General features: G+C 44.0%; 2 protein-coding genes across 8 annotated transcripts in view; both read left to right on the forward strand.

The window, feature by feature from the left end:
* PTPRC (protein tyrosine phosphatase receptor type C) overlaps positions 1-25,490 on the forward strand; it is a 121,674-nt gene that overhangs the window by 46,222 nt on the left and 49,962 nt on the right. Inside the window, exons 3-10 of one of the 7 annotated variants that reach the window (XM_043923194.1) lie at positions 9,081-9,107; positions 12,401-12,583; positions 16,406-16,714; positions 17,495-17,566; positions 19,127-19,156; positions 21,287-21,493; positions 23,651-23,794; positions 24,876-25,019. In XM_043923194.1, the coding sequence (XP_043779129.1) occupies positions 9,081-9,107; positions 12,401-12,583; positions 16,406-16,714; positions 17,495-17,566; positions 19,127-19,156; positions 21,287-21,493; positions 23,651-23,794; positions 24,876-25,019 (1,116 nt within the window). The remainder of the gene's footprint in view (positions 1-9,080; positions 9,108-12,400; positions 12,584-16,405; positions 16,715-17,494; positions 17,567-19,126; positions 19,157-21,286; positions 21,494-23,650; positions 23,795-24,875; positions 25,020-25,490) is intronic. The other 6 variants (XM_043923195.1, XM_043923196.1, XM_043923198.1 and 3 more) reach the window with 6 other exon arrangements.
* Positions 5,326-6,356, forward strand: LOC122707581 (ribosome biogenesis protein NSA2 homolog). The gene has a single exon (XM_043923201.1). The coding sequence runs from the start codon at positions 5,383-5,385 to the stop codon at positions 6,163-6,165; it is 783 nt and encodes a 260-aa protein (XP_043779136.1). The 5' UTR covers positions 5,326-5,382; the 3' UTR covers positions 6,166-6,356.

Consider the following 25,490-nt stretch of genomic DNA (forward strand, 5'->3'; position numbering starts at 1 on the left):
GGGGCTGAAGCCGGTTGGTAATGTGGCTGAGGTACCAAAACGCACCTATACGTTTCTGTGCTCTCAGGCGTGACCTTTCAGGAGACTTCAAGTGTGATATTAAGGAAGTTGCTGAACATATTTAGCTCAGAACATTTGCTTGCAAAGGGTGTGATGTGGTATGTCGTATGTAGCAGGAGAGTAACATTCGTAGGTGATGATAAAGAACTCTGCACTTGGTGAAATATCTTCACCTCGGCTCTGTTTGGTCATTTCATAATCTTAAGGTTAAAGAGTGTGAATTCTATTTACAAATAAGCACGTCTGTCTTACTTTTCTCTTTGGAACCTGTTTTCTCTCAGCTGCATTATGTAACTAATGAATCTATTTTTCACTGCGGGCCCAAGAGAGGGTGCCTTTTTACTTTATTGAAGAGGAGCTTGGATTTTTTTTTTCCTCATTAAAATATGATCTGCAAACGCCTTTCCAAACGGAGTGCTTCCAAGAGGGACAAACCACCCTCCTAATTCTCAACCTTCTCTTTGAAACACCTTTTCATTGAAACAAAAACAAAGAGCTCTGAAACTCAGGGCTGCAGCCCGAGCTCATTGTCTTATCAGCCGGCTTCGCCAGCAGCTAGAGAAGTTGTGGTTTAACCCGGGGCTGGGGCCGCTGCCGCCGCTGCCATGACAACGCGCTGCACCATTTGCAAAGGCTTGCGCGCTTAACCGCACGGCTACACCTCTTCCTTTCCTATAAAGACTCAGAATCAGAAAAACAGAAGTACCCTGGAGGAGAAGAAACCACAAGAGCAGAAAAGCCACGAAGGCTGCTCTTCGCTGTGCAAACAGCCTTCTGATGAGAAGAGCGTGTTGAGAACCTCTTCTGTTTGAAAGGGGAGCTTGTCCCATTAGGCCCGGTTCCTTTAATGATTTTGAAAGTCAATCAAGTGTTTCTCTTCGGAGTTTTCAGCAAGGGGAAATGAGAAGTTAGTAGCGCGTGTTATCAGACTCAGCTTTTATTTCCCTTCCCTTCCAGGCAGCCTCGGCAGACCTAGGGATCCTGTTTGCCAGAGGGGAGACAGGTTGGTCAAGCCGACTCGCTGCAACCTAGCGTCCTTCTCTTTATTTCTTACTGTCTAATGTTTAGTTCACTAGAAGATAGTATTGGGTTGGCCAAAAAGTTCATTTGGGTTTTTCCATAACCTCTTGGCCAACCGCTATAATTTAGATTTCACTCTTGGTTCCTTTTTTAAAAAACGTCTGTGGATGCTAAGTCATGGACCTTAACCCAGAACTGGATCAGTGGCCCCAGGAAGCCTACCCACCACCCTCTCTCTCCCACATCCCAGTTATTTTAGGAGATGTAGGTTTGATCACAGACTTTTTTGCTTGTTTGTTTAGTTTTAAAGCATGCACATAATAAGAGTAAACCATTTTCAGGAATGTTTTATTTTTCCTTCCTTGAAGATTTGGGTACAAATACTGAAGAGTAAGGGATTCCCTGGTGGTTCAGTGGTAAAGAATCTGCTTTCAATGCAGGAGACACAGGAGACATGGGTCCGATCTCTGGGTCAGGAAGGTCCCCTGGAGAAGGAAGTGGCAACCCACTCTACTGTTCTTGCCTAGGAAATCCTACAGACAGAGGAGCCCGGCGGGCCACAGTCCACAGGGTCACAGAGTCAGACACCATGAGTACACACACAGATACACACTGAAGGACAAGGTCTCAGCTTGGTTTTATTCATTTGTTTTTATTCTAAAGATTGCATTTTTTATGTGGACCATTTTTAAAGCCTTTAACGGATTTTACAATGTGGCTTCTGTTGTACGTTTTGGTTGACTGTGAGGCACGTGGGATCTTTAACTCGCTGACCGAGGAAGGAGCCCGCAGGCCCTGGAAGGTGAGGTCGTGACCACTGGACCACAGGGATGTCTCTCTGCTTGGTTTTAGTTCTGTTGGTTCATCACAGTTGTGTTCACACCCTTCCTTGCCTTCCATGTGCCCCCATCATTTTTTTTGTTTCTAATAAGAAGCTACTTCCTTTATAGCCATCATTTAGCAATATGTGCTTTTAAAAAATAAATTTCAACGTGTGACTTACTCTGAATCCCGCTTTGATGGTTCACACATGGTATTTTACTCACCGCGCGTCTCTTTAGAGTAACTACTGGATCTAGCATTAAATATGTTTCCCTTATGGCAGTGTGTAGTTGAATAAGCCTGGGACATTTTAGAAGCATGCTGCTGCTGCTGCTAAGTCACTCCAGTCGTGTCCAACTCTGTGCGACCCCATAGACGGCAGCCCACCAGGCTCCCCTGTCCCTGGGATTCTCCAGGCAAGAACACTGGAGTGGGTTGCCATTTCCTTCTCCAATGCAGGAAAGTGAAAGGTGAAAGTGAAGTCGCTCAGTCGTGTCCGACTCTTTGAGACCCCATGGACTGCAACCTCCCAGGCTCCTCTGTCCATGGGATTTTCCAGGCAGGAGTACTGGAGTCGGGTGCCATTGCCTTCTCTGTTTAGAATCCTATCTGCATTTAAAACCAAACTCCTTCTGCTAGGAGCTCTTTAGCCTTGCAGGTATTTATTTATTGAGACCTCCTCTGTTAAAAGAGGACAATGCCACCTAGTCTCTGGGGTTTCTGATGAGATGTGGCTGTGAGATCTATGTAAGACCAGGCCACGGCCCTCCGCCTGTTAGTTAGCATCCTCCAGCTTTCCAGAAGAAAACACAAACATGGAGCTATTTGACCATCTTTAACAGGATTTTCTGTTGTCCGGCTGTTTGTTTTTCCTAAAGATGTTAGCCAGTATCTCTTGACCTCCTTTCTTGTTGCTGTTTAGTGCCCCTTCTTCTGTTCGTGGGTACAATACTGTCTCATTTCTGAGAAGAAGAATTATAGCTTTCAGGCGTCTATCTGCTCCTTGCACGTTCTTGTTTCTCCCAGGTCTTTCTTCTGTTTCTTTTGGTCTCTGTCCTTCCTAAAGATTTCAGTCTATGTTTCTTGGAAGCCTGTTGTATCTAAGAATGAGGCTTCCCAAAAGGGATGTTGAAATTCTGTGGTAATTGATGGAGCTTATAAATCATGTTGTTGTTCAGTTGCTAAGTCATGTCTTATTCTTTCCTGACTCCATGGACTGTAGTCCGCCAGACTCCTCTGTCCAGGGGATTTCTCAAGTAAGAATACCGGAGCGGGTCGCCATTTCCTTCTCCATGGGATCTTCCCGACCCAGGGATCGAACCCAAGTCTCCTACACTGGCAGATGGGTTCTTTACCACTGAGTCACCAGTAAATCTCCGAGTCTTTCTAAATTGCATGAAGTCAGAAAGGCATTTCAACTCACTGAGGCTGAGTTTCCTTATCTGTCAAAAGAACTCCATGTCAATAGATATTAAAATCCTATGTTCCTTTACCAGTTGAAATATCTAAAATGATTTTCTGGTGGTAAGCAGCAACTGTTTTATACATGGGACTTTAGACACTTAAAAAATGTAAGCAATGTTTTAATACAAATTCTGCGTAAAAAAATAGGAGAACTAGTATCAGACAGCCTCCTTCACGTCTACCACTTGCTCGGTGTGCAACTGAATAATTTACTAAGCTCCTGTAAGTGTCAGTTTCATTCCCTATAAAATAGGAAAAATAATTGCTGACTCATTGACTTGCTGGGATGCTTAAGGGCAAAAACATGTAAAGAGGCTTGCATAGTGTCTATTACACAGCTTTTTGGCAAGTTGTTGCTCTAATTATCATATTTACTGAAGGAGGGAAGGAGAGACTACTTCCTACAATTTTCTGAAATCTAGTTAATGCTTTTGTCACTTGCATGAAAACTTATTCCATAGATATGTAGTAATTGGATATATTTGTTGGATTTGTTGTTTGTTGATCATACATTTAAAGAATAAGTTAAGGTAGAAACCTTTTATATTTATTATTCTGTTTCATTATTATCATGCCTTAGTAAGCAAGGAAAACCATACATATCTGTTTTACTTGACCTATATATTTTTTGTCTTGATTTGCCTTTTCCATTTTTATATTGCTTTCATGTTTATAGAGGTCAGCTGTGCATTTTTAACCTTCAAAACATGCAACCGTTCATTGGAGGCTGGATCCTGAAATCAGCATTTATTTCATCTCTTCTGTTTCACCCCTCTGTCCTTGTACCTCTCTTAGATTTGCCAAACGAGACAGATTTAGATCCCTTTGGAAATGGCGTTCCATTCCTTTTGAGGGAGTAGGGGGTTGGGGCAGTGGTGGTGATAGGAATAGTTGGTATTTAAAGCTCAAGTATGTCTTTTGAAATGTCATTTTCACTCACTTGATTCCTAGTTTTTGCTGAAATCTCTGGTGGGGGACTTAAGGGTGTGACTTCAAGGTAACTTTGATTTGCAATCAGTTAAACATTTTGAGTTGTGAAAGAAACATATTGGGGAAGGTAACTTCAGTGACAAGACGTGTGTTAGAGTAACTCGGCTTTGAAGATCAAGTGGCCTGTTATCTCCATTTTCATCTGCTTAATGTACCCAGTCAGTTCCACGGGTGAGTCACAGCCTCGGGATGGGGATGCTAGGAAATGATTCGCAGATTTTTGGTGCTCTTGTGCCACCTACTGGAATACTTCTAAATAGTCCTTTGTCTAAACGGTGAAGACTGGTTCTTACCATTTTTTTTTCCCATTTATTTTTATTAGTTGGAGGCTAATTACTTTACAATATTGTAGTGGGTTTTGTCATACATTGACATGAATCAGCCATGGAAGGGTAGGAATTGTTATTCACAGAAGAGAAAAAGTCAAATTATAATATACAGAAACACTTGATATGTAATGGTGCTCTATTTTATTATATTTATTGGATATGATGTGTGTGTGGAACCCAAGAAACCATTCAATGCAAAAAAAAAAAAAAAATTAAAATAGAAAAATCTTGATACCTTTTCTTGACTGTCACATCCTAGGCATGTACCCTCATAATTCCTATGGCTATTTCACACATTTCTCTTCACCCGTTTTCAAAACCTTCCCCGTATTGTTCATATAAGTTTGACACTTATTGTAATGCTGTTTGTATTAGTACAACCTCCTAATATTAAATAGCTTTCTAGGGAGCTCAGTGGTAAAGAATCTCCTGCCAATGCAGAAGATGCAAGAGATGCAGCATCTATCCCTGGGTGGGGAAGATCCCTCAGAGGAGGAAATGGCAACTCTCTCCAGTATTATTGCCTGGAGAATCCCATGGACAGTGGAGCCTGGCAGGCTACAGTCCATGAGGCCACAAAGAGTTGGACCCAACTGAATGACTGGGCACATATTATACAGTATTAAATAGGTACCTGTCGGAAAATTGAGACCTTCGCGCCGCGGAGACTGCACCCGGCGGCTCGGCAGCCGTCATCATGCCACAAAATGAATATATCGAGTTACACCGTAAGCGCTACGGATATCGTTTGGATTATCATGAGAAAAAGAGAAAGAAGGAAGGTCGAGAGGCTCATGAACGTTCAAAGAAGGCAAAAAAGATGATTGGTCTGAAAGCTAAGCTCTACCATAAACAGCGCCATGCTGAGAAAATACAAATGAAAAAGACTATTAAGATGCATGAAAAGAGAAACACCAAACAGAAGAATGATGAAAAGACTCCACAAGGAGCAGTACCTGCATATCTACTGGACCGAGAAGGACAGTCTCGAGCTAAAGTACTTTCCAATATGATTAAACAGAAACGAAAAGAGAAAGCGGGAAAATGGGAGGTCCCTCTGCCCAAAGTTCGTGCCCAGGGAGAAACAGAAGTATTAAAAGTTATTCGAACAGGAAAGAGAAAGAAGAAAGCCTGGAAGAGGGTGGTTACCAAAGTCTGCTTTGTTGGAGATGGCTTTACTCGAAAACCACCTAAGTATGAAAGATTCATTAGGCCAATGGGATTACGTTTCAAGAAGGCTCATGTAACACATCCTGAACTGAAAGCCACCTTTTGCTTGCCAATACTTGGTGTAAAGAAGAATCCCTCATCCCCACTGTATACAACTTTGGGTGTTATTACCAAAGGAACCGTCATTGAGGTGAACGTGAGCGAGTTGGGCCTTGTAACACAAGGAGGCAAAGTCATCTGGGGAAAATATGCCCAGGTTACCAATAATCCTGAAAATGACGGATGCATAAATGCAGTCTTACTGGTTTGACAGCAGTTACCTACAAGTAACTCCTTGTAATCACGGAAGGCCACACGCCAATCGGGAAACCATCACTCTGGTGTTTCTGAATACTACCAGTCAACCTTACATGTTGTCTTCAGTCAAAGAAAACTATTTATTCTGTTTTAAAAAAGAAAAAAGCCAACATTAAAATGATCTCATTTAAAAAAAAAAAAATAGGTACCTGTCATACGTAAGTTATTAAGTGCTTTAGGCAGATATTTTATTTGCTTTTCCAGGTCTGTTTGATTCCACTAACAGTAGGTGGTTGCTTCCTAGTCATACATGAACTTGGGTATAAAGAGAGCTGCCTGCCTATATCACACAACACAGGCAACCACACTAGCTTCGTTGGCCGATCAGACCCCTCAGTGACCAAACGCATTGACCAGATGGCTAAATGGTGACATAGTTAAATATCTCACACAACCCTTCTCATCAGGTCTTCTTGTTTAGTGAAAAGGATTCAGCAGAGTCCCTTTGGCCTCTGATTTTGCTAGAGTTCTGATGCATGAAATGCAACAGACACTTGCAATCACTGCTTATGTAATTTTGGAAGAATTGCCAATTATGATGGGAAGTCAACAAACTATACAGACATTTGGTAGTTTAGTCTGCTCTCAATATTGACATAATTTCAACCTTCCTCTACTTTATCATGGTTTTGTTTGTTGGTTTTTTTTTTTTTTTGGCTACACCTTGGGGCTTACAGGATCTTAGTTCCCCCAAACCAGGGATTGAGCCCTCAGCAGTGAAACTGTGGAGTCCTAACCGCTGGACCACCAGGGAATTCCCATCCTCTTTTTATCTCACGTGGGGAGATTACCTCCCAGAGGTATCTGTTGTGTACATTTATGAAAGAGTTATCAGAGGACTTTTGAGCATGGATATGTCCTTTCGAGGGGCTTCCCTGGTGGTTCCGTGGTAAAATATCCACGTGCAATGCAGGAGACCTGGGTTTGATCCTTGTGTCTGGAAGATTCCCTGGAGGAGGAAATGGCAACCCACTCCAATATTCTTGCCTGGAGAATCGCATGGACAGAGGAGCCTGGGGGATTCCTGTCCATGTGGTCACAAATAGTCAGACACAACTGAGTGACTAACACACTTTACATACACACATGCCCTTTACATATTCCTTAGATTTTTGACTAGTCTACTTCATGTAGATTGTCTTTATATGTGTTCCTACTTTGCAAATTGTAGCTAAATTCTAAAAGCTAATTGAAACATTTAAAAAATATATGTAGTCTAGCAGATATGGCTTATGGAAATGAAAGTGTCTTTTCCAGTTACATTGCGGCAGTGCCTGAATATTTTCTTAGATATTTCTATATAATGAATATTATATATATGAAAATGAAAAGTCTTTGTTTCTCAATTGTGTTGGACTTTTTGCAACTCCACAGACTATAACCCACCAGGCTCCTCTGTCCATGGGATTTTTCAGGCAAGAATACTGGAGTGGGTTGCCATTCCCTCCTTCAGGGATCTTCCCAATCCAGGGATTGAACCTGGGTCTCCTGCATTGCAGGCAGATTCTTTACCATCTGAGTCACCAGGGAAGCTCATCTTATATAAATAATGTATAGTATATATGTGTGTGTGTATCTATCTATAAAATCAGTTCTGTTCAGTCGCTCATTCAGGCCCGACTCTTTGCAATCCCATGGACTGCAGCACACCAGGCTTCCCTGTCTATCACCATTAACCGGAGCTTGCTTAAACTCATGTCCGTTGAGTCGGTGATGCCATCCAACCATCTCATCCTCTGCTGCCCCCTTCTCCTCCTGCCTTCAATCTTTCCCAGCATCAGGTCTTTTCCAGAGAGTCAGTTCTTCACATTAGGTGGCCAAAGTATTGGAGCTTCAGCATCCGTCCTTCCAAGGAATATTCAGGACTGATTTCCTTTAGGATGGACTGGTTTGATCCTCTAATGCAAGAATGTTTTATTTTGAAGAGCAAACCAGGGAACGTAATTAAAGGGCCCTCCTCGCTGATACACCTCTGATGGTGTTTCTGAGGGGAGAGGGTTTTTTCAGATCTGTTTGTTCTCAGAAAATAAAATCTCGAAGCAGGAAGTAGTTTAAATACCGGCCCATCCATTACGCTACCCTCTCACAAGCTCAGCTGCCTGTCTTTTGGGGGAGAACCGACAGGATCTTTTTATTCAGTAGTTGATTACTGAGGTGGTGGATGGATACACGCCTTGCTCCACCGGCTGGAATCCAGTTCTCATCACGCCGGTTCGGTAGCTGACCACAATCCCTGAGCTCACGGGCTAAATGTACCAAGAAACGCTCTCCAGCACCTCCTCCACCCGCCAGCCACCGACACTGGGAGCCTGTATTAGGTGATCCTCATGTTCTTTTCTGTATCATATTTCCTCTTGTCTGTCATCACACTGTGTGGCTTTTCTTTTCCTTTTTTCTTTCTTTTCTTGTCTACCTCTCACATTGGACTAAGTTCATCGAGGGCAGAGAATTTCTTTATCTTGATCTTATTTTATCCTAGAATGCGGCATAATGTACAAAACATAGTAAGCAATCAATACTTATCGTCTCAATAAAGGAATTCGTTTGGGAAAAACTTTCCAGAAGTCCTTTAAAATTTTTTTTGCAGACTTGAAATTAATTCCAGCAGTTCTCCTTTAGTCTATTATTTTTCTTTTACCCGAGAATTCAAAAACTAATATTAATAGTGTAATTTCGACATACTTGGGCTTTATAAACATGACATTAAGAGAATAGCTATGGTTTCACCAGGAGAAAAGTACTGAAAATTGTGACTGTGTGAATGTGAATTAACATAGAGATGTTATATATGTGTATATATATATATATTTACATATGTATGTGTGAAATTTGAAACTTTCTAAGAGATGTTTGTTTTCCTTTTTTCAGGAAACTCTACCCGTCCTAACACTCCAGGTATTTACATTTTATTTTTCTTTTTGTTGCTACCTTTGTATATTTAATGTTGACAAAATTTTCTATGATATTCTAGTGAAATCGTTTTGTACAGACAAGCCTTATAATCATGAATGGCCCTTGACATTCTCTTGTCCTTAATATTCCTACTTGTAAGATATAAAGTTTGATAACTACCTGAACATATTATTTGTAGATGAATTATTGTGTATAAATTATAGCTTTTGTTACACCTGACAGCAAACCATATGGCAAGTTTTTAATCTCTTTTTAAATTTTATCACTGTAAAGAAATCAATTTATTTTGGTCAGATTACAGACCTTCATAGTTAGGGAACTACATGATAAATTAGAATTCTAAACAAAATTATATATATATATATATATATATACATAAATTCCTGCAACAGAAAAGTTTTGACAGTACTGAGATATTTTAAATAATCATTATCAAATTCTATTGTCACACTCAAATTGTTTTAACAAGTGTCCTAATCCTGAGGTAAATTAAATTTAAGCAATGAAGATGCTGACAATTTCACATATCAAAGGAGAGAGAAAAAATAGGTTACATCTGGTTAAAAATAAATTACAGTGCTTAAATGTTACTGTTATTGAAAACATGTTATAGGTACCCTGATTAATCATATGGTTGACATTATGCTTTAACAAGATAGGTAATGCCCCTAAGACAACCCTGGTTTAACAATTACAGAGCACAGCTCTAATGAGGCACATTTGAAATCTCCTCAGAATTGTTTGTTATTTTTAAAAAAATAATTTTAATTTGGAGGAGAATTACTTTACAATATTGTGATGATTTTTTGCCATCCATCAACATGAGTCGGCCCTAGATATACACGTGTCCATTCCCTAAAGAAACTACTTTAGCCCACAGCAGTGAGGTCTTATAAATATATGAAAGTCACTGAAGCATAGCAGATTGTGATCAGTTTATTCCACCTACTGACATACCCACCCTTTACAGAAGAGTAACTTCGTCTCAACCGCAGAAACTGGTTACTTTTGCTGGAGGGGATGGGAAGGGGGTGGAAAGGAGAGGGAACATTTAAAACAGTAGGTGACCCTCACCTTATTGAGAGAGTTTCCACGCTCTCTGCATGGACCCATCACAACAAGCCTCCACATGGTGAGACGGGGTAAGTGAAAATAGAGGCCCCCCGAGGCAAGCCAGAATATTCTCTCCCAAGTATGGGAACACGATCGGTGGGGACCAGTCTTTGTTCCTCAAAGCAGAAGGGCTCGTTGGAACCTTGCCGACACCAATGTTAGTTTAACCTAAAAACAAGACACAGATGACTGGCCGAGTCTATAGTGATGGATGTGGATGACTGCTGTTGGGCAGAATCTTAAGCTCCTCCCTGCCTTCCGTCTTCTCTCCCTCCCCGCCTCCCGAACCCCCATCCTCCTCCAGTCTCCCCCCAGCCCCACTCCCCTCCCGTCACTCGACATTTGGCAATGAGAGACCCCGAAATTTAGGTTTAGCACTTGACGTCAAAGACGGGAAGGTGCCACTTGCTTATTACTCGGTGGGATGTGTTGGCGTGTCATTGTGGATGAAAGTCTGTTAATTAAAATACTTACTTGTGACTTACCGGGTCATGAAATTTTAGGGCTTGGGGTCCTTCTTTGGCAAACAACACATGTAGCAGCTGCACGACTCTTTCTGTAATCACAGACTAGTTCTGTGATCGTTCGTGTGCTCTGGCCCCGGGCCAATTCCATGTGACTCAGGCAGATTTCATGGATATTTAGTGAAAAATGGATTTCACATCACCTTCAACATTGGTGAATGAAGCTGCGAATTCCTCCCATCGTTGCTGTTTCTGTTTTCTTAATCCTCTACTCGGGGATCTTCTGTTTCTGCTCTTAGTTCTGTGCTTCTCGTCTCTGTCCCCCGCCCCCACCCTGCCCCACCTCTCTCCTATTTCCTGTATTTTTGTGCTATTCCCACTTGTCTAATCCTGTTGAACTGAACGAATCGAAATGCTTCTGTGAGACAGTACTCAACTTTTCATGAATTAGATATTGCATACCATGAAATTTGCTATTCATAGAAGTAAACACAGGTTAAACAGAAAATTCAGAAAAAAGTGGATCTCTATAATCCCAACAGTCAGAGATCACAGTGTTGTTTTATTTATTTCTTTTTTTAAACAACGGTCACACATGCCCTTCCTCTGAGAGGAAGAAACCTGCTTGCCGAGGTGCACACGTGCCCAGGCTTTGGCACACAGCGCTTGTTTGCCCTGCCTGCAGCCCCTTACACTGCGCGCTCATCTTAGCGGTGCACCATTCTACTCCACCGCCCCCTTGCTGCATTTTTTCTTTTTTCTGAAGTGAACTTTTTCTTTTTTCTTTTTCCCCCAGTCAAACTGGGGGAAATGTAACATCAGCATCTCAGATTGTTGTTTCATTTGTTATCATGAAAAAAAATTTTTTTGTAGACTTAGGTCATTCATATATTTGTGAACTTTGTTTTCCAGTCTTTTACTCACTCTTTGCTTTGTTTGAATTTCTTTTTTCCATTTTTATTATTATTGTTTTTAAACGTTTTGTTTTGTATTGGAGTATGACTGGTTAGAAATGCTGGGAGAGTTTTCAGGGGACCGGAAAGGACTCAGCCACACATACACATGTATCCAGTCTCCCCCAAATTCTTCCCATCCAGCCTGCCACGTGACATTGTGCTTTGCTTGAATCTGATTGATTAAAAAAATCAGTGCATGCATCTTGAACGTTCCTCTTTCATTTTTTCATCTCCTGGTACCCTAACCCTCCTAATAAAACCCTTCCGACTTTATCTTTATCCTTTTCCTTGATTAATTTTCTATAGTCTCTTTCAATCATCTTCACATTTTGTGTTTCATCCTTCTGAGCCTGAGTGCCTCAGACAGGTGAGAAACCACCAGTGAAGTAAGAGGCGGGGAGGGGATTACTGCTTTTGATTCCACTCCCCTATTTTCACCTTTAGCCCCCATTCTATAGCTTGCTTTACATATGTCTACTTGTTCTATCTATACCTCTGCATGCATCTTTACTTGTATACATGTGTGTGCACATATGTGTGCACATACACACGCCCCATATACACATATATGCCGTGGCTCCTGGCAGTGTGGTGTGTGTATGTGTTTACGTATATGCGTGTATGTTTAGGTGCCCACAGTGACGGGCGGGGGAGTTGGCAGGCTCAGACGCTGTGATCTGGGGTGTGACTCACGTGTTTCTTTTCTCCTTCCTGCACCTCCTGTGACCATGACGGAACACAACCGAAGAGCCCTCTGCTCTGCCTCCAAGTGGCCCCTTGCCTGCTCCCACCACCGCACTCTCACCCGCAAGCATCTCTGAACGAGGCAGTGACTCTTCAGGGACCTCGCCTCCCGCGAGTCCAGACAGTCTCACCACGAGCGCACCCCTGACCTCCTGGGAAAGTGCTAGTTCTGCTGTGACAGGTTGGCAGAGGTCTTACCTGACACGGGGTTAGAGACACTCGTCTCTCTCTCTTTTTCATTTTAAACTTATCAGAACAGTTTGCCTTTAAATTCTGTGTTCAGTGTCTGTGTACGTGACTCCGCTGAAGTGTGTAGAGTGTAGAACATCTAGGTTTAGAGGCATGTGGGTGGACTGAAGCACGAAGGCTGTTGTTGGGGGGCAGGGGGGCAGGGAAGCCCCCCTAGGTAATATCGGGGTGTTCACGGACGTGGGGGAGGATCCTGAGTATCCTCTGGCTCACATACAGCCTCGTTTTCCTGGATCCTGCTCACTTAGGCTTTCTGTAGCCCTCCAAGGGTCAGAACGTCCCCTTCAGGCCTTTGTCAGTCTTACCCTTCCTGGCTTTTACCCCAAAGTAGAGCTTCCCTTGGTTCAATCCCAGGTTCTCAATATCAGAAAATCACTGGAGACAGACCTTTGATTTTCTTTTTTTTAAATCACACTGAGGGTTAATAATACAGCTTTGTTCTTGGATTTCTTTCAGGGATTCTTGCATTTTTCTTTTTAAATTATTTAATTAGGGTCGTGAGTCCCAACAGTAGAATTTAAGATAACTCAACCATGTTGGTAGCAAAGTGACAGAATGCGTGGGAGGCGTTTCTGCTGAGAAAAATCTCTGAAGCTCCTAGAATCCAGGGACACCAATGAGCCGCTGGTTCTCTGTTTAATGTTAGGTTTGCAAGTGTATCTGCCATGTAAACCGGCCATCCTGAGGATTGTTCCTGCCTTTTGCCTTAATAATGTGCTGGGTGCCACTTTCTGAGGCAAACTGTTTAATAGACCTGCTCTGATTAAAGAGACGAAGAAATTTATTTGTTCAGTTAGCTCATCAGCCTTAGCTTGAAACAGAAGCATGTGTAGCACCATCACAGACCTGTGGTCCACGGTGCCCACAGAGTTTTGAGTACCATCCCAGTGAAGTTTATTGGTTGTGGTAAGCAGTTATATCAATTGCAGTAATTTATATTTAATCTTTATCCCATTTTCCCCTGCAACCACAGGGCAGGCATGGTGGCTGGGACCTACCGAAACATGGCAAGTGTTCCAATTCCCTTTAACAAAAGGAATGTGAGGAGGAGGGAGCTGATGTCTAGTTTCGTGCTTAACTTTTTTAATGACTGAGGAACAGCTCAGCGCACAAACTTTTCTATTTCAGAGATTCCCTACTTTATCTCTCTCTCACATACACACACAACATTACTACTTTTTATTTCCACAATTTCCCCCCAAAACCATTAAAGCCAGAGATTTACATAAGAAGCAAAGCTTGATTTAAAAAAAAAAAAAGAGGCTTAAAAGGAAATGCATTGGACATAAGGATGAATTCTTTAAAAATACAAACTTGCTCTGGCACAATAATACTAATGGGGAAATTAGCATGGAAATCTTCATGTGCTTTCAAACAAAACACATTTTCTTTTCTGAAAAATAACCTTAGCGATTATCAAATTATTATTTTGAACTATTAAAACAGCTCCTTTGGGATAAAAATCATGACAGGCAATCCACGAGCTTTGAACAGCCACCCCATTTCACTGACTCCAGCAGCCATGGAAACTTCCAGGCAACGATGGGTTGCCATTTCCTTCTCCAGGGGATCTTCCCGACTCAGGGATGGAACCCAGGTATCTTGCATCTCCTGCCTTGCCAGGATTCACTACCACTGAGCCACCTTTTGTTGCTCAGATGCTAAGCTGTGTCTGACTCTTTGTGACCCCATGGAGCCACCTGGAAAGCCCTGAAAAGATCTGGAGATTTAGCAAATCCACAGATTCAAAAGTTGTGGATGGAAGGACTTTTTCTGAGATGCTTCCCATCCATGAATGAGGACAGGGGTGATTGTCACAGACACAGACTCAGACCCATCTGCTTTGTCCCGTCAGGGACTTCTGTCCCAGTGGCTAAGTCCACTAATGAAAAATCTATCAGGATCAATTAACCTCATTAAAATTGTGATTGCCACTCCTACGCCATCTCTGAGGTCACTCCACTGGGAAGAGTAGGGTCCCCTGAAGAGGGAAGGCCAATGTCCGGACCGGGAAGAGTGAGTGCTCTCAGGACGCCCTGAGGACTAGGGACCCTCACGAGGGATGGAGAGAATAAGCTAGTGAGTGGAGGAGTAGAAAACAATGTGCGGGAAGCCTGAAGTCAAGTCTGACTGATTTCAGAAGGGCCAGTCGTGTGCCAGCCAGTTTTTTGAAGGCTTAAAAAAAAAAAAAAGTTTCTACTCTTCTCCTGGTTCTGTGGGAAGCTGTTTCTGAGGATCCAGAACTAAAGAACGGATGCTTAAGTTCTCCATTCTGTAGCGGCTTTAGTTAAATCTGGGGGTTAAGTGGCTTCTGGAGACTGAGCAGACCCAGAATCAGACCCAGAATCTGGGAAAGATGCGCCTTCAGTTCTGGCGGGCATGGATGTGCGCGATGGGAGGGAGCCTGCGTGCTCACGTCTGAGCCGTCGGGGGACGTGCAAGTGCGTGTCACTGACACACCCAGCATCTAACTGCAGAAGCGGCCAGCCTCATACCCTTGAGCCAGTGAACCCAGGGGTCAGGGCGGTGAAGGGACCACACAAGCTCAACCAGGAGCTAGCCCGTATTTTGTTTCTGCCAGGACAACGGGGCATCTAGTCGGCACCGGGTGAATACACGTTGCTCCCCTGTGCTGCGATTCTGGGTGAACTGTGTGTGTGTGCGTGTGTCTGGGGATGGGGGAATTGTTACACGCGGTGGGTGCTTTGAACCTTGACAATGAGACGTCTTAAGGAAATACACGGTGGGCTTTCATCAGCGACCATCCTTGATCCTACACCCATGAGCTCATCTGTGATTGGAAACCAAGGGGGCTGCTGTCGGCGCAGCGTGACATTCTTGGGCTCTGAATCAGTCCACTCTCCCTGGCAAGGGCAGCCGCCATCCTGAAGGGAACATCGTGACCTGCAGCTGGAAGAAAAAACATAGCCAGTTCCGCAAAGGTGCAGGCGAGATCCCCTGCAGCTCTGCTTTCAGAAAATCAGGAGGGAGCACCCACACCGCGGGCTTCCTCCGCCCCGACGCTCGGGGCGGGGCTGGGCGCAGGTCCTCCGTGGGGACCTCACCGCAGCCTTCTACCCTCGGAGCTCACTCCCACCTCTGCGGCCCCTGCCCCGCCAGCAGCACCCCCTCTGCGCATTTCCAGTGTCACCCACCCCCGCCAGGAAGCGAGGCCTCCCTGGGGGGGAGGGCGGGCCCAGACTTTCTCTCCAGGTCCCAGAGACTTCATTTATTCCTGCTGCTGAGTCTTTGCTGCTGCACGCGGGCTTTGTCCAGCTGTGGAGAGCCCAGGGCTCCTCTCTAGATGGGGACTTCTCCTTGCGGTGGCTTCTCTTGTTGCAGACCAAGGTCTCTAGGGCGCGGGGGCTTCCGTAGTTGCAACTCCGGGCGCTAGAGCGCAGGCTCAGTAGTTGCGGGGCGTGGGCTTGGTTGCTCCTTGGCGCGTGGGGTGTTCGCAGAGCAGGGCTGGAACCCAGTGGCTCCTGCAGTGGAAGGAGTCGTCACTACCGCTGAGCCACCAGAGCAGGCCCCCCGGTACTTTTACCATGTGCGCTGTGATGCCAAGGCCCTCAAATCCTCTCTCCCACGTGCCGTGCTGGTTTTCATCCGGGTTTGCAGACGGGTAGGTGGTGATGCTGCAGGAGTGCTTGAGTGTTTGCTGCCCGGCCTTAGCTTGATCAGTAGGCAATGCCTCCGTGGGCCGCGTGGCCCTGGGCTTGCCGGGCAGGAATGCTGATGGCCTTTGTGATTGCAGGTGCCCCAGGAGAAGGGACCACGACCACCTTGCCTGCAGGCACCGCTGCCCCACCAGCCACCTCCCGCAGCCCTGCAGCCAGCGGCGCTGCTGCCTCACCTCCACCCATCTCCAACACGACCACCCAGGGTAACGCCTCACCTCCACTCACCTCCAACCCGACCACCCAGGATAACGCCTCACCTCCACTCACCTCCAACTCGACCACCCGAGATAAAGCCTCACCTCCACTCACCTCCAACCCGACCACCCAGGATAATGCCTCACCTCCACTCACCTCCAACCCGACCACCCAGGATAACACCTCAGGTTTGACTGTGATGCCTTAGGCATGTTAGATGCTGGATGGTGAAATGGAAACTTGAGACCTGATTCAGGCAGCTCTTTTATTTCACACCCAACAGGGCTCGTGGGTTTCCTGTTTTACAAATTTTCGCACATTGATTCTAAATTAGGCAACAAAACCTTACCAGTAAGCTTCCTCTGGGCATGTTTTATTATTATTTATTTTATAAAAGTTAATGGCAAAGAAGAAAGATAACAAGCTTTCAGTCCCATAGGCCTGAGATCAAATCCAGCCTCTTCGACTTTCTAGTTGACTTCAAGGAAAGTTGCTCCTACTTTCTGTAGTGTCTGTTTTCCACTTCTTGTTAAAAGGGGTGTAATAATACTCACTTCAGAGGATTGATATGAGGGTGGGATATGTAAAAAGCCTGGTATGCGATGAATAGTACAAAAGGGTAACCGGGATCCTCGTTAGTGTAATAATTAGAATAAAAAGAGTTGTAACAGAACGAGGAGCAACTGGAGGGAGACTCCACATGTCAGAATTATACCAAGGAAGGGTTTCTTCTCAGCGTGTACAGTGTCTGAGTCCAATGGTACGAACTCTTAGTTATCTTAAAGGGCCACGTGTAGATAAATATCTGACTCACTTTCTTATTTTAGAAACAAGCGAGTGTCCATTCAAATGAGGAGGAAGCCTCTAGCAAAGATTCCTTTAAGAAATGATCTTTGCTGAGGCGTTTTCCCCTCGCCCTTCGATAGGACAAGCTCATTAACTGTGACCCTCTGTTCATTTCCTTGCAGATGAGCAGACCACGACCCCTGCACTGACCACTGCATCCATCGTTAGCACTGCAACTGCTCCCTCAACCATAGGTGACAACCTGACCCCCAGTCATGCAGTCACCCCACCACCACGCACCTGGGACACGCTCACTGCTGCCACTGCGTTGGCCCCATCGACCCCGGGCTCTTTCTTCAAGATGTTCCCCTGAGTGTTCTAATCCTGGGGCGTGGAGGGGCAGTTAGTCCAAAGCACTGATCCGGGTCTGCAGTGCGAGAGCCGCGGAGATCCGGGCCGGTGTCACTGTGATAACCTATTGCCTCCCGGTCATAGCCTTCCCCTCGGGTGTGAACTTGATGAAAATGCGTAGAGATGACCAGCTACACCGGACCTTTACTAGTGGGTTTCGGTATTGGTGGTCTTCCCTGGCGACTCAGAGGGTAAAGCGTCTGCCTGCAATGCAGGAGACCTGGGTTCGATCCCTGGGTCAGGAAGATCCCCTGGAGAAGGAAATGGCAATCCACTCCGGTAGTCTTGCCTGGGAAATTCCATGGACGGAGGACCCTGGTAGGCTACAGTCCATGGGGTCACAAAGAGTCAGACACGACTGAGCGACTTCACTTCCCTTTGGGTATTGTTATGAAACAGAACAGTTCTCTCAGTGGGAGGCTCCGTGTCAAGAAGTCAGCGGCAGGGGAGCCTCAGCATTCGGGGCTGGGGGTATGGAGACAGAGGTGAGGGGGCCTCCATCCGGGAGTGAACGCCCAGGAGTTGGCGGAGTCTGCGATGGGTCAGCCAATCAGAGCCTGCCCGGGCGCTGTTCCTGCCTCAGTTTCTCCGTCTTGAAGACCAGACTAGCTGGGATCTCGTAGCTTCCACAAGTCACATTTCCGTCTTGTTCGTCAGTTAAATATATACGCTCAACAAGACTTGTCTCAGTGGATGGACAGATTTTTTACCCTGAGTCTAGTATATGGGTAAAGAGCTTACAAAAGTGAAACCGGAGCATGGAGTAGCCCTTACCTATTTTCGGATATTCTTTGCAAATGAAGTGAAATCGCTCAATCATGTCCAACTCTTTGTGACCCCATGGAATTTTCCAGGCCAGAGTACTGGAGTGGGTTGCCATTTCCTTCTCCCGGGGATCGTCCTAACCCAGTGATCGAACCTGGGTCTCCTGCATTGCAGGCAGACGCTTTACCATCTGAGCCACCAGGGAAGACATTCTTTGCAAACAGAGATGCAAACTGAACTTTCTAGGGGTTATAATTATATAAACCTCTTTTGAGATTAATCAAGGGGATAAAGACTTTAAAATTGCCTCTGGCTGCTTGAATAGTCAGCCACATCACCATTCCATAATCAGATGTGTGTCAAAAAGTCTTAATATTGTATTACCACGATTGGGCTTATTAGGTAAATTCATGAAAATGTTTTATGGGGCTAGCTCCTTGGTTTACAACCTTTGAAGTTTTGAGATCCAAACATGAGACTAGGCACCGCAGACTCTGGCTTATCTGTTAAACCTAACTCGGCAGATTCTACAGTTTATGGAGATGAGACACTGTAAACCACCCTTCCCCAAAATGACTAAGGGCAGAGATATCCTAAAAGCTGATTTTAATCATCTGCATTCTCTTTTTTCCTTTCAGCTCCTGCTAATGCATCTAAGCCATCATGTGGTAAGTTTGTCTACCTAGATGCAACATATATCACTTTAATGATTTCATTCTTTATTTCAAGTTTCCAAGACCCTTGCTCCCCCACTCCAGCAAAATAAACTCAGTGGCTCTAATTTCTAACCACCGATTAGCTCCAGCTCTTAAGATCCAGAGTCCTTCAGGGTGAGAAGTTTGAAGTCATGTTCAGACCTGGATTTGAGGACCAGGATCAATCATTACTAGCTAAACAGCTCTGGTGGAGCCACTTACCCTTACTTTGGGTGTTTAAAGTGGGGTGATAGCAAGCTTGTTTGGGGCTGGGGGAAGATTCTGTGTAATGATAAATGTGAAATGTGAGTTGCACCTTCAAGGCTGATCAAGAAGGAAAAGTCTCCTCTGTCTCTCTATCTTGCTGGGGTTCCCCTCAGAGCAGATGCTTGTAAACAATTTGTATCTGTCCTTCTCCCGTCTTCTTCCTCCGTTCTCAGTGAAAGCAGAGTCCTTCTTCACGACCAGGGCTCCACACGCCACGTGTTTCTAAATCTCACCACTGGAGTCCCTGCTTTCAAGTAGCTCTTCATATATTCAGTGCAAACACCAGCCTTCGTATGTTTGCTTAATAATATGATCCTTCATGTTCAGATTCCTCTTGCATTATTACTTTTTTACTCTTTTCACTTAAGTAATACAGAAATACGTATTGTTGTATTTCTTAACCTTTTATTTTGTTGTAGAGTACAGCTGATTGTGGTAGTTTCAGGTGGACGGCAAAGGGGCTCAGCCATCCCTATACATGTATCCATTCTCCCCCAAACTCTCCCCCGTCCCGGCTGCCACATAACATTGAGCAGCGTTCCCTGCGCTGTATAGTAGGTCCTCGCTGGTTATCGGTTTTGAATATAGCGTGTGCCCCTGTCCCTCCCAAACTCCCTAACGACCCCTTCCCCCCATCCTTCCCCCTGTAAGTTTGTTCTCTAGAGGTTGAGCTAGAGATTGTCTTACGGAGTGAAGTAAGTTAGACGGAGAAAGGGAGATACCATATGGTATCCCTTATATTTGGAATCTGAAAAGAAGTGATACAGATGAATTTATTTACAAAATAGAAACAGACTCGCAGACTTAGAGAGCTGCTTCTAGGCTTCTGAGCACAAGTTTCTTCCTGCCTCTGTGCTCACCCAGGTTCTTTCCTACACCTGGAATTCCGTGCCATCCTCACCCGCCTCCCCCTCCCTCATCACTTTTTCTATGTCTTGCTCCTATTTTAAACTGCAGACTGGGGCGCGTGCCCTAGAGAGCCTCTCCGGGTCCTCTAACCACAGCAGGTTCCTCTGCTTCTTTATTCCCGTGTTGTTTCGTGCATCATCTTGTTTTGGTGTTTTTCCTATCTTCTCTAGACCATTCCTGTGCCCATCTCCACGTTAGAGACCCCAAAGTGGAACATGTGTATTCCTGTTGCTTGGGACAGTGTTTTAAAATAAGTGCATCATAATTTTTGTTGCACTAAAAAATAAGTGAGTAAATCAGTGTGTACTGAGAAGGTGATTTTTTGAGTCAATGGAATCTGTTCGAATGAAGGGGAGAGTGTGAAATGACACTCGAGAAAGTGTGAGGAGGAGCTTTTGTCCATTACTTTACACAAGCAAAGGAATGGGGAGGCTTCTGCTCTCTACATAATTAATGTTCTACGTATCAGGAGAAAGAGACAATCAAGTACTGCAGTTTAGAAATCAAGGAAAATGATAGAGCTGGAATAAGAAATTTGTCAGGTGTGTCGCTCTTTTTTGCATAATTCAACCACTTTTGAGACCCTACTAATGACAGGTTTTACACAAGGATCTGAATTTATGGTGATGGTCAAAATAGATTTTGCTGTTATGGAATTTACAGTCCAGTTGGGAAGACACATGAATCCAGTCATCATCCAAATACAGACTCATGAGCTGGGGTCTTTGATGGGACAGCAATGTAAAGACAATCACGAAGGAATAACACGGAGGCACTGATGTGTTCTTTCTGCATTTTATGTTCCTGGGGATATTTTTGTTGATGTTTGGATATTTTTAAAAATATATGTTAAGGGGTTGGTGTTTAATGTAGGTTTGTTTGTTCAGAAAAATCAAAGATAATCCTGGCTGTCTTATTTTCTTTCAGAGGACAAATACGGAGGTGTGTCTGTGAAGTACATTTTTAACAAGGAGAATAACACATTTACTGCAACACTGGATATTAAGGAAAAATGTGAACCTCCTGGATGTGAAAAGCAGTACCCTGGCCTGGATGCCTGTGTAAATAAGACCATCAACATGTCACACCCTTCATGCGAGCCTCCATTTCAATATCTCTTAGAGGCACCACCAGGTAAACGCCAGTTGCTTTCTGTTTGTGTGTTGACAACAGCAGTGCGGTTTTGTGTGTGGCGTGTCGGGAGGCGGGGCGAGGGGAAGCTGCTGGTGGGGGTGTGGCATGTCGGGGGGCGGGGCGAGGGGAAGCTGCTGGTGGGGGTGTGGCATGTCAGGGGGCGGGGCGAGGGGAAGCTGCTGGTGGGGGTGTGGCATGTCAGGGGGCGGGGCGAGGGGAAGCTGCTGGTGGGGGTGTGGCATGTCGGGGGGCGGGGCGAGGGGAAGCTGCTGGTGGGGGTGTGGCATGTCAGGGGGCGGGGCGAGGGGAAGCTGCTGGTGGGGGTGTGGCATGTCAGGGGGCGGGGCGAGGGGAAGCTGCTGGTGGGGGTGTGGCATGTCAGGGGGCGGGGCGAGGGGAAGCTGCTGGTGGGGGTGTGGCATGTCAGGGGGCGGGGCGAGGGGAAGCTGCTGGTGGGGGTGTGGCATGTCGCGGGGTGGGGCGAGGGGAAGCTGCTGGTGGGGGTGTGGCATGTCAGGGGGCGGGGCGAGGGGAAGCTGCTGGTGGGGGCGGGGGAGGGCGTGCTGCTCTCCTGACCCAGTGAAAGTGGTGACCTCGGAGGAACCTTCTGTCTTCATCCCTTACTCACCTCCCTGCACCTCTTTTACCACGCAGTTTGTGTCGACCAGATATAATGTACTCCTCTGAGAGATTATTCACGAGCTTCTTTTCTCTCCTCTACTGAATTCAAGTCATTTAATATATATATATGGACATGGGTTTTGGGTAGACTCTGGGAGTTGGTGATGGACAGGGAGGCCTGGTGTGCTGCAATTCATGGGGTCGCAAAGAGTTGGACACGACCGAATGACTGAACTGAACTGATATATATATATTTATACATTATATATACACATTATATGTATATACATATATGCATACATTATACGTATATACACATCAATACACATGTATATATTAATTGATATTAATAATATTACTATTGATAAGATTAATTTTGATTAATATACACAGATAATGTGTGTATTAATGTTTATATATATATGTATTAATCCTTCTAAATGCAAGTGTGCCTAGAATAAAGGTTTCCCAGGTGGCTCAGTGGTTAAAGAACCTATCCGCTGCTGTAGCAGCCGTGGGTTCAGTCCCTGGGTCAGGAAGCTCCCCTGCGGGAGGGCGTGGCAACCCGCCCCAGTATCCTTGCCTGGAGAATCCCATGGATGTTGGAGCCTGGCGGGCTACTGTCCATGGGGTCGCAGAGTTGGACATGACTGAGAGCGCATGCGCATGTCTAGAATATCTTGGGGGAAAGATACAAAGTCAAAGATTTGATGTCTGTGAAAAAAAACAAAAAAGTACTTTCGAAAAAAAAAAGAGAGAGAGTTTTAGTCATGTTAGTGGGATTCAGCTGGTTTTGGTGCCTCAGCGACTGCTGGGAAAGAGAAGGGACTAAGGTACTATGTGTGGACTTCAGGGATGCTACCTATACTAAATGTGTTTTCAAAACGGGACTTGGGAGCTGTGTAAGTTTGTTAAACCTCTTACGTCTTTTATTAATTCAAGATCATTGATTTACTTATTAGCATTTATGTAGGCTTAACATCTGTTTTTGAGAAAGAAAACTTATTTAACCTACTCATTTTTTTAAAAAAAAATTGCTGAAATAAATGATCAAATAAAAACAGAAAGTGACAATTTAAAAAAAAAATGCATTACCCAGAGGGAATCCCACATACGCTGTGTAATGACCATTCAATGAAAACAATCAAAGAGTAAATGAAAACCTGAAGATATAAGTAAGAAAACAAAATGAAGCGAGTCTTTTAAAATGTGCAAAATATTCAATTTTATCTAGATTTTTGCTTGAGTTCTATTTTTTTAAAGTAGCATAAATTCTAAATGAATTAGCATCACATATATTGGTAGCGTTTCATTTAGAATTTACGCTCCTTTTGAAAAATAGAACCCAAGCAAAAATCTAAACAAAACAATAAAGACCTAAGAAATGCAAAACCCTGAGAATTATTCAACTTTTCAAAAGTAATCTAAATTCTTGCCAGATTCTATATCATGAATATAATTTGAATAACTGTAATTGAGCATACGGCATACATTATGAAATATTAATCATCCATTTTTATATCTTTATTCTGACAGATCCTAGTTGGTTTGAGCTGGAAGAATGTGTGCAACCTGAAGAAGCAGCTACTTCCCTTTGTTTACATTGGCAAAACTATGGTTTTCTCTTTAGTGGACAATTCAAGTGTGATAAAACTAAAATTGAATACAAATTTAAATGTGGTAAGAACTTAACATTGATCAGAGAAGTTTTTTTCCCCACAGTGGGAAGTTTCCCTAAATATTATCTAATGTTCCTCCCCCCTCCTTTCATCCACTCTCTTTCAATCTCTCTCCCTCTCTCTCTTGCGTAGTCAGTCCATGATACATGTTTGGAATCAAACACTTGTATTCTTTATACCACTCAAACCCACAAAATAGACAAATACTTCACTGGAAGAATAATTTTTGAAATAGCAGTATCATTTTATTAAAAGAATTTTCTTGGCAACAGTTACACAGGAGGCGTTGCTGAAGAGCTTATCAGAGAAGAGTTAAAAAAGTTAAGATACACAAACTCTTAGCATGAGTGGGAAAGCAAGCAATTTCATGTGATTCCACGAGTTCCTCTGTCAGCCCTCCATCAGCAACACTCATAAAAACTGCAAGAAGACTTTTAGAAAGCAAAGTAGAAAAAGAAAAGTCAGTGCTGCAAGGGATATGAGTTGGTGTTCATGGAAGGGGGAGTACTTGAGGTAGAACTTCTTTTTAATACTTAATGATTTAAAACAACTTTTAATTTCTCTTCTTTTGAGTTTATTGGGATGAAATCTCCCTCCCTTGCCATAAAGCCACCTGCTAGGCTGTATTTGGCAAGACAGACAGATGGAAGTACACACTCTCACAGAGGGTGGAGTGTGGGACTAGTTACAGATACCATGTGTCGGGGAAGATGTACGGCTCGGATTTGAGCAGGATGAGGAAAGCAAGAACAAACCTATGAGAGGCTGACGACATGACCATGATCTCAGATACCGACGAGATAAAGGCTGACTCAAATGCAGTCTCAACTCTGAACAGAGAGCAATGAGCTAACGCCTCATTTCTTCAGTTAAGTTAGAGACACTCTCAAGTTCAGTTCTTCTTACCAGTGTTTTCTTTAAAAATGAGAGTAGCAAAATCACACTCTCTGGATCTTTTACTTATTGTGTTGACCATTTGCATAGGTTTTTAATCTAGTAGATATTAACTATAGATATAAAACCAAAGTGAAATTTAAGTGTGATATATACTTATACCCATATGCAATACTTATTTCTTTTAGGTAACCATTCTCAAGTTGGTAAGAATTACACATTTAAAGTGATGAAACTTAAACCCAGAACTAGTTATACTTGTAGTTCACAAGTATTCTATAATAAACAGCTTCTTATTAGCCGAAATGAAACTATTGAAACAGATTTTGAAGGTGAGTATATTGCTTACATTTGTATGTTAAATTTCTTTTCTTTTTATAGTCTTATAATTCTTTGAGAATCATAGAAAAAGATAGTATGGATTTGGAGAAAGGGTTTCACAAAAAGGCGTTGTGTCCATTTTAAAGAGAGAATTTAGAAATCAATGACAGAATCCAAACCCCCATGAGCTTTTTGCAGACTGTAGGCTGCTGTGAGGTCCAGGTGGAAACAAGACTGAGGTAAGTGAGATGCTTGTTCACACAGTTCACATGGCGTCTCCTCGTTCCCGTGGTGGCTGCCTCCTCTTGGTGCGTCCTGCCTCTTCTGGGCCACTATCAAATCCTGCCTCTCACCTAGACAGTGAATTAAACAGCAGAGACATCACTTTGCCAACAAAGGTCTATATAGTCGAAGCGATGGTTTTTCCAGTAGTCATGTACAGATGTGAGAGTTGGATCATAAAGAAGGCTGAGCGCCAAAGA

Source organism: Cervus elaphus, chromosome 14, assembly GCF_910594005.1.
Source record: "Cervus elaphus chromosome 14, mCerEla1.1, whole genome shotgun sequence".
NCBI classification, from domain to species: Eukaryota; Metazoa; Chordata; class Mammalia; order Artiodactyla; family Cervidae; genus Cervus; species Cervus elaphus.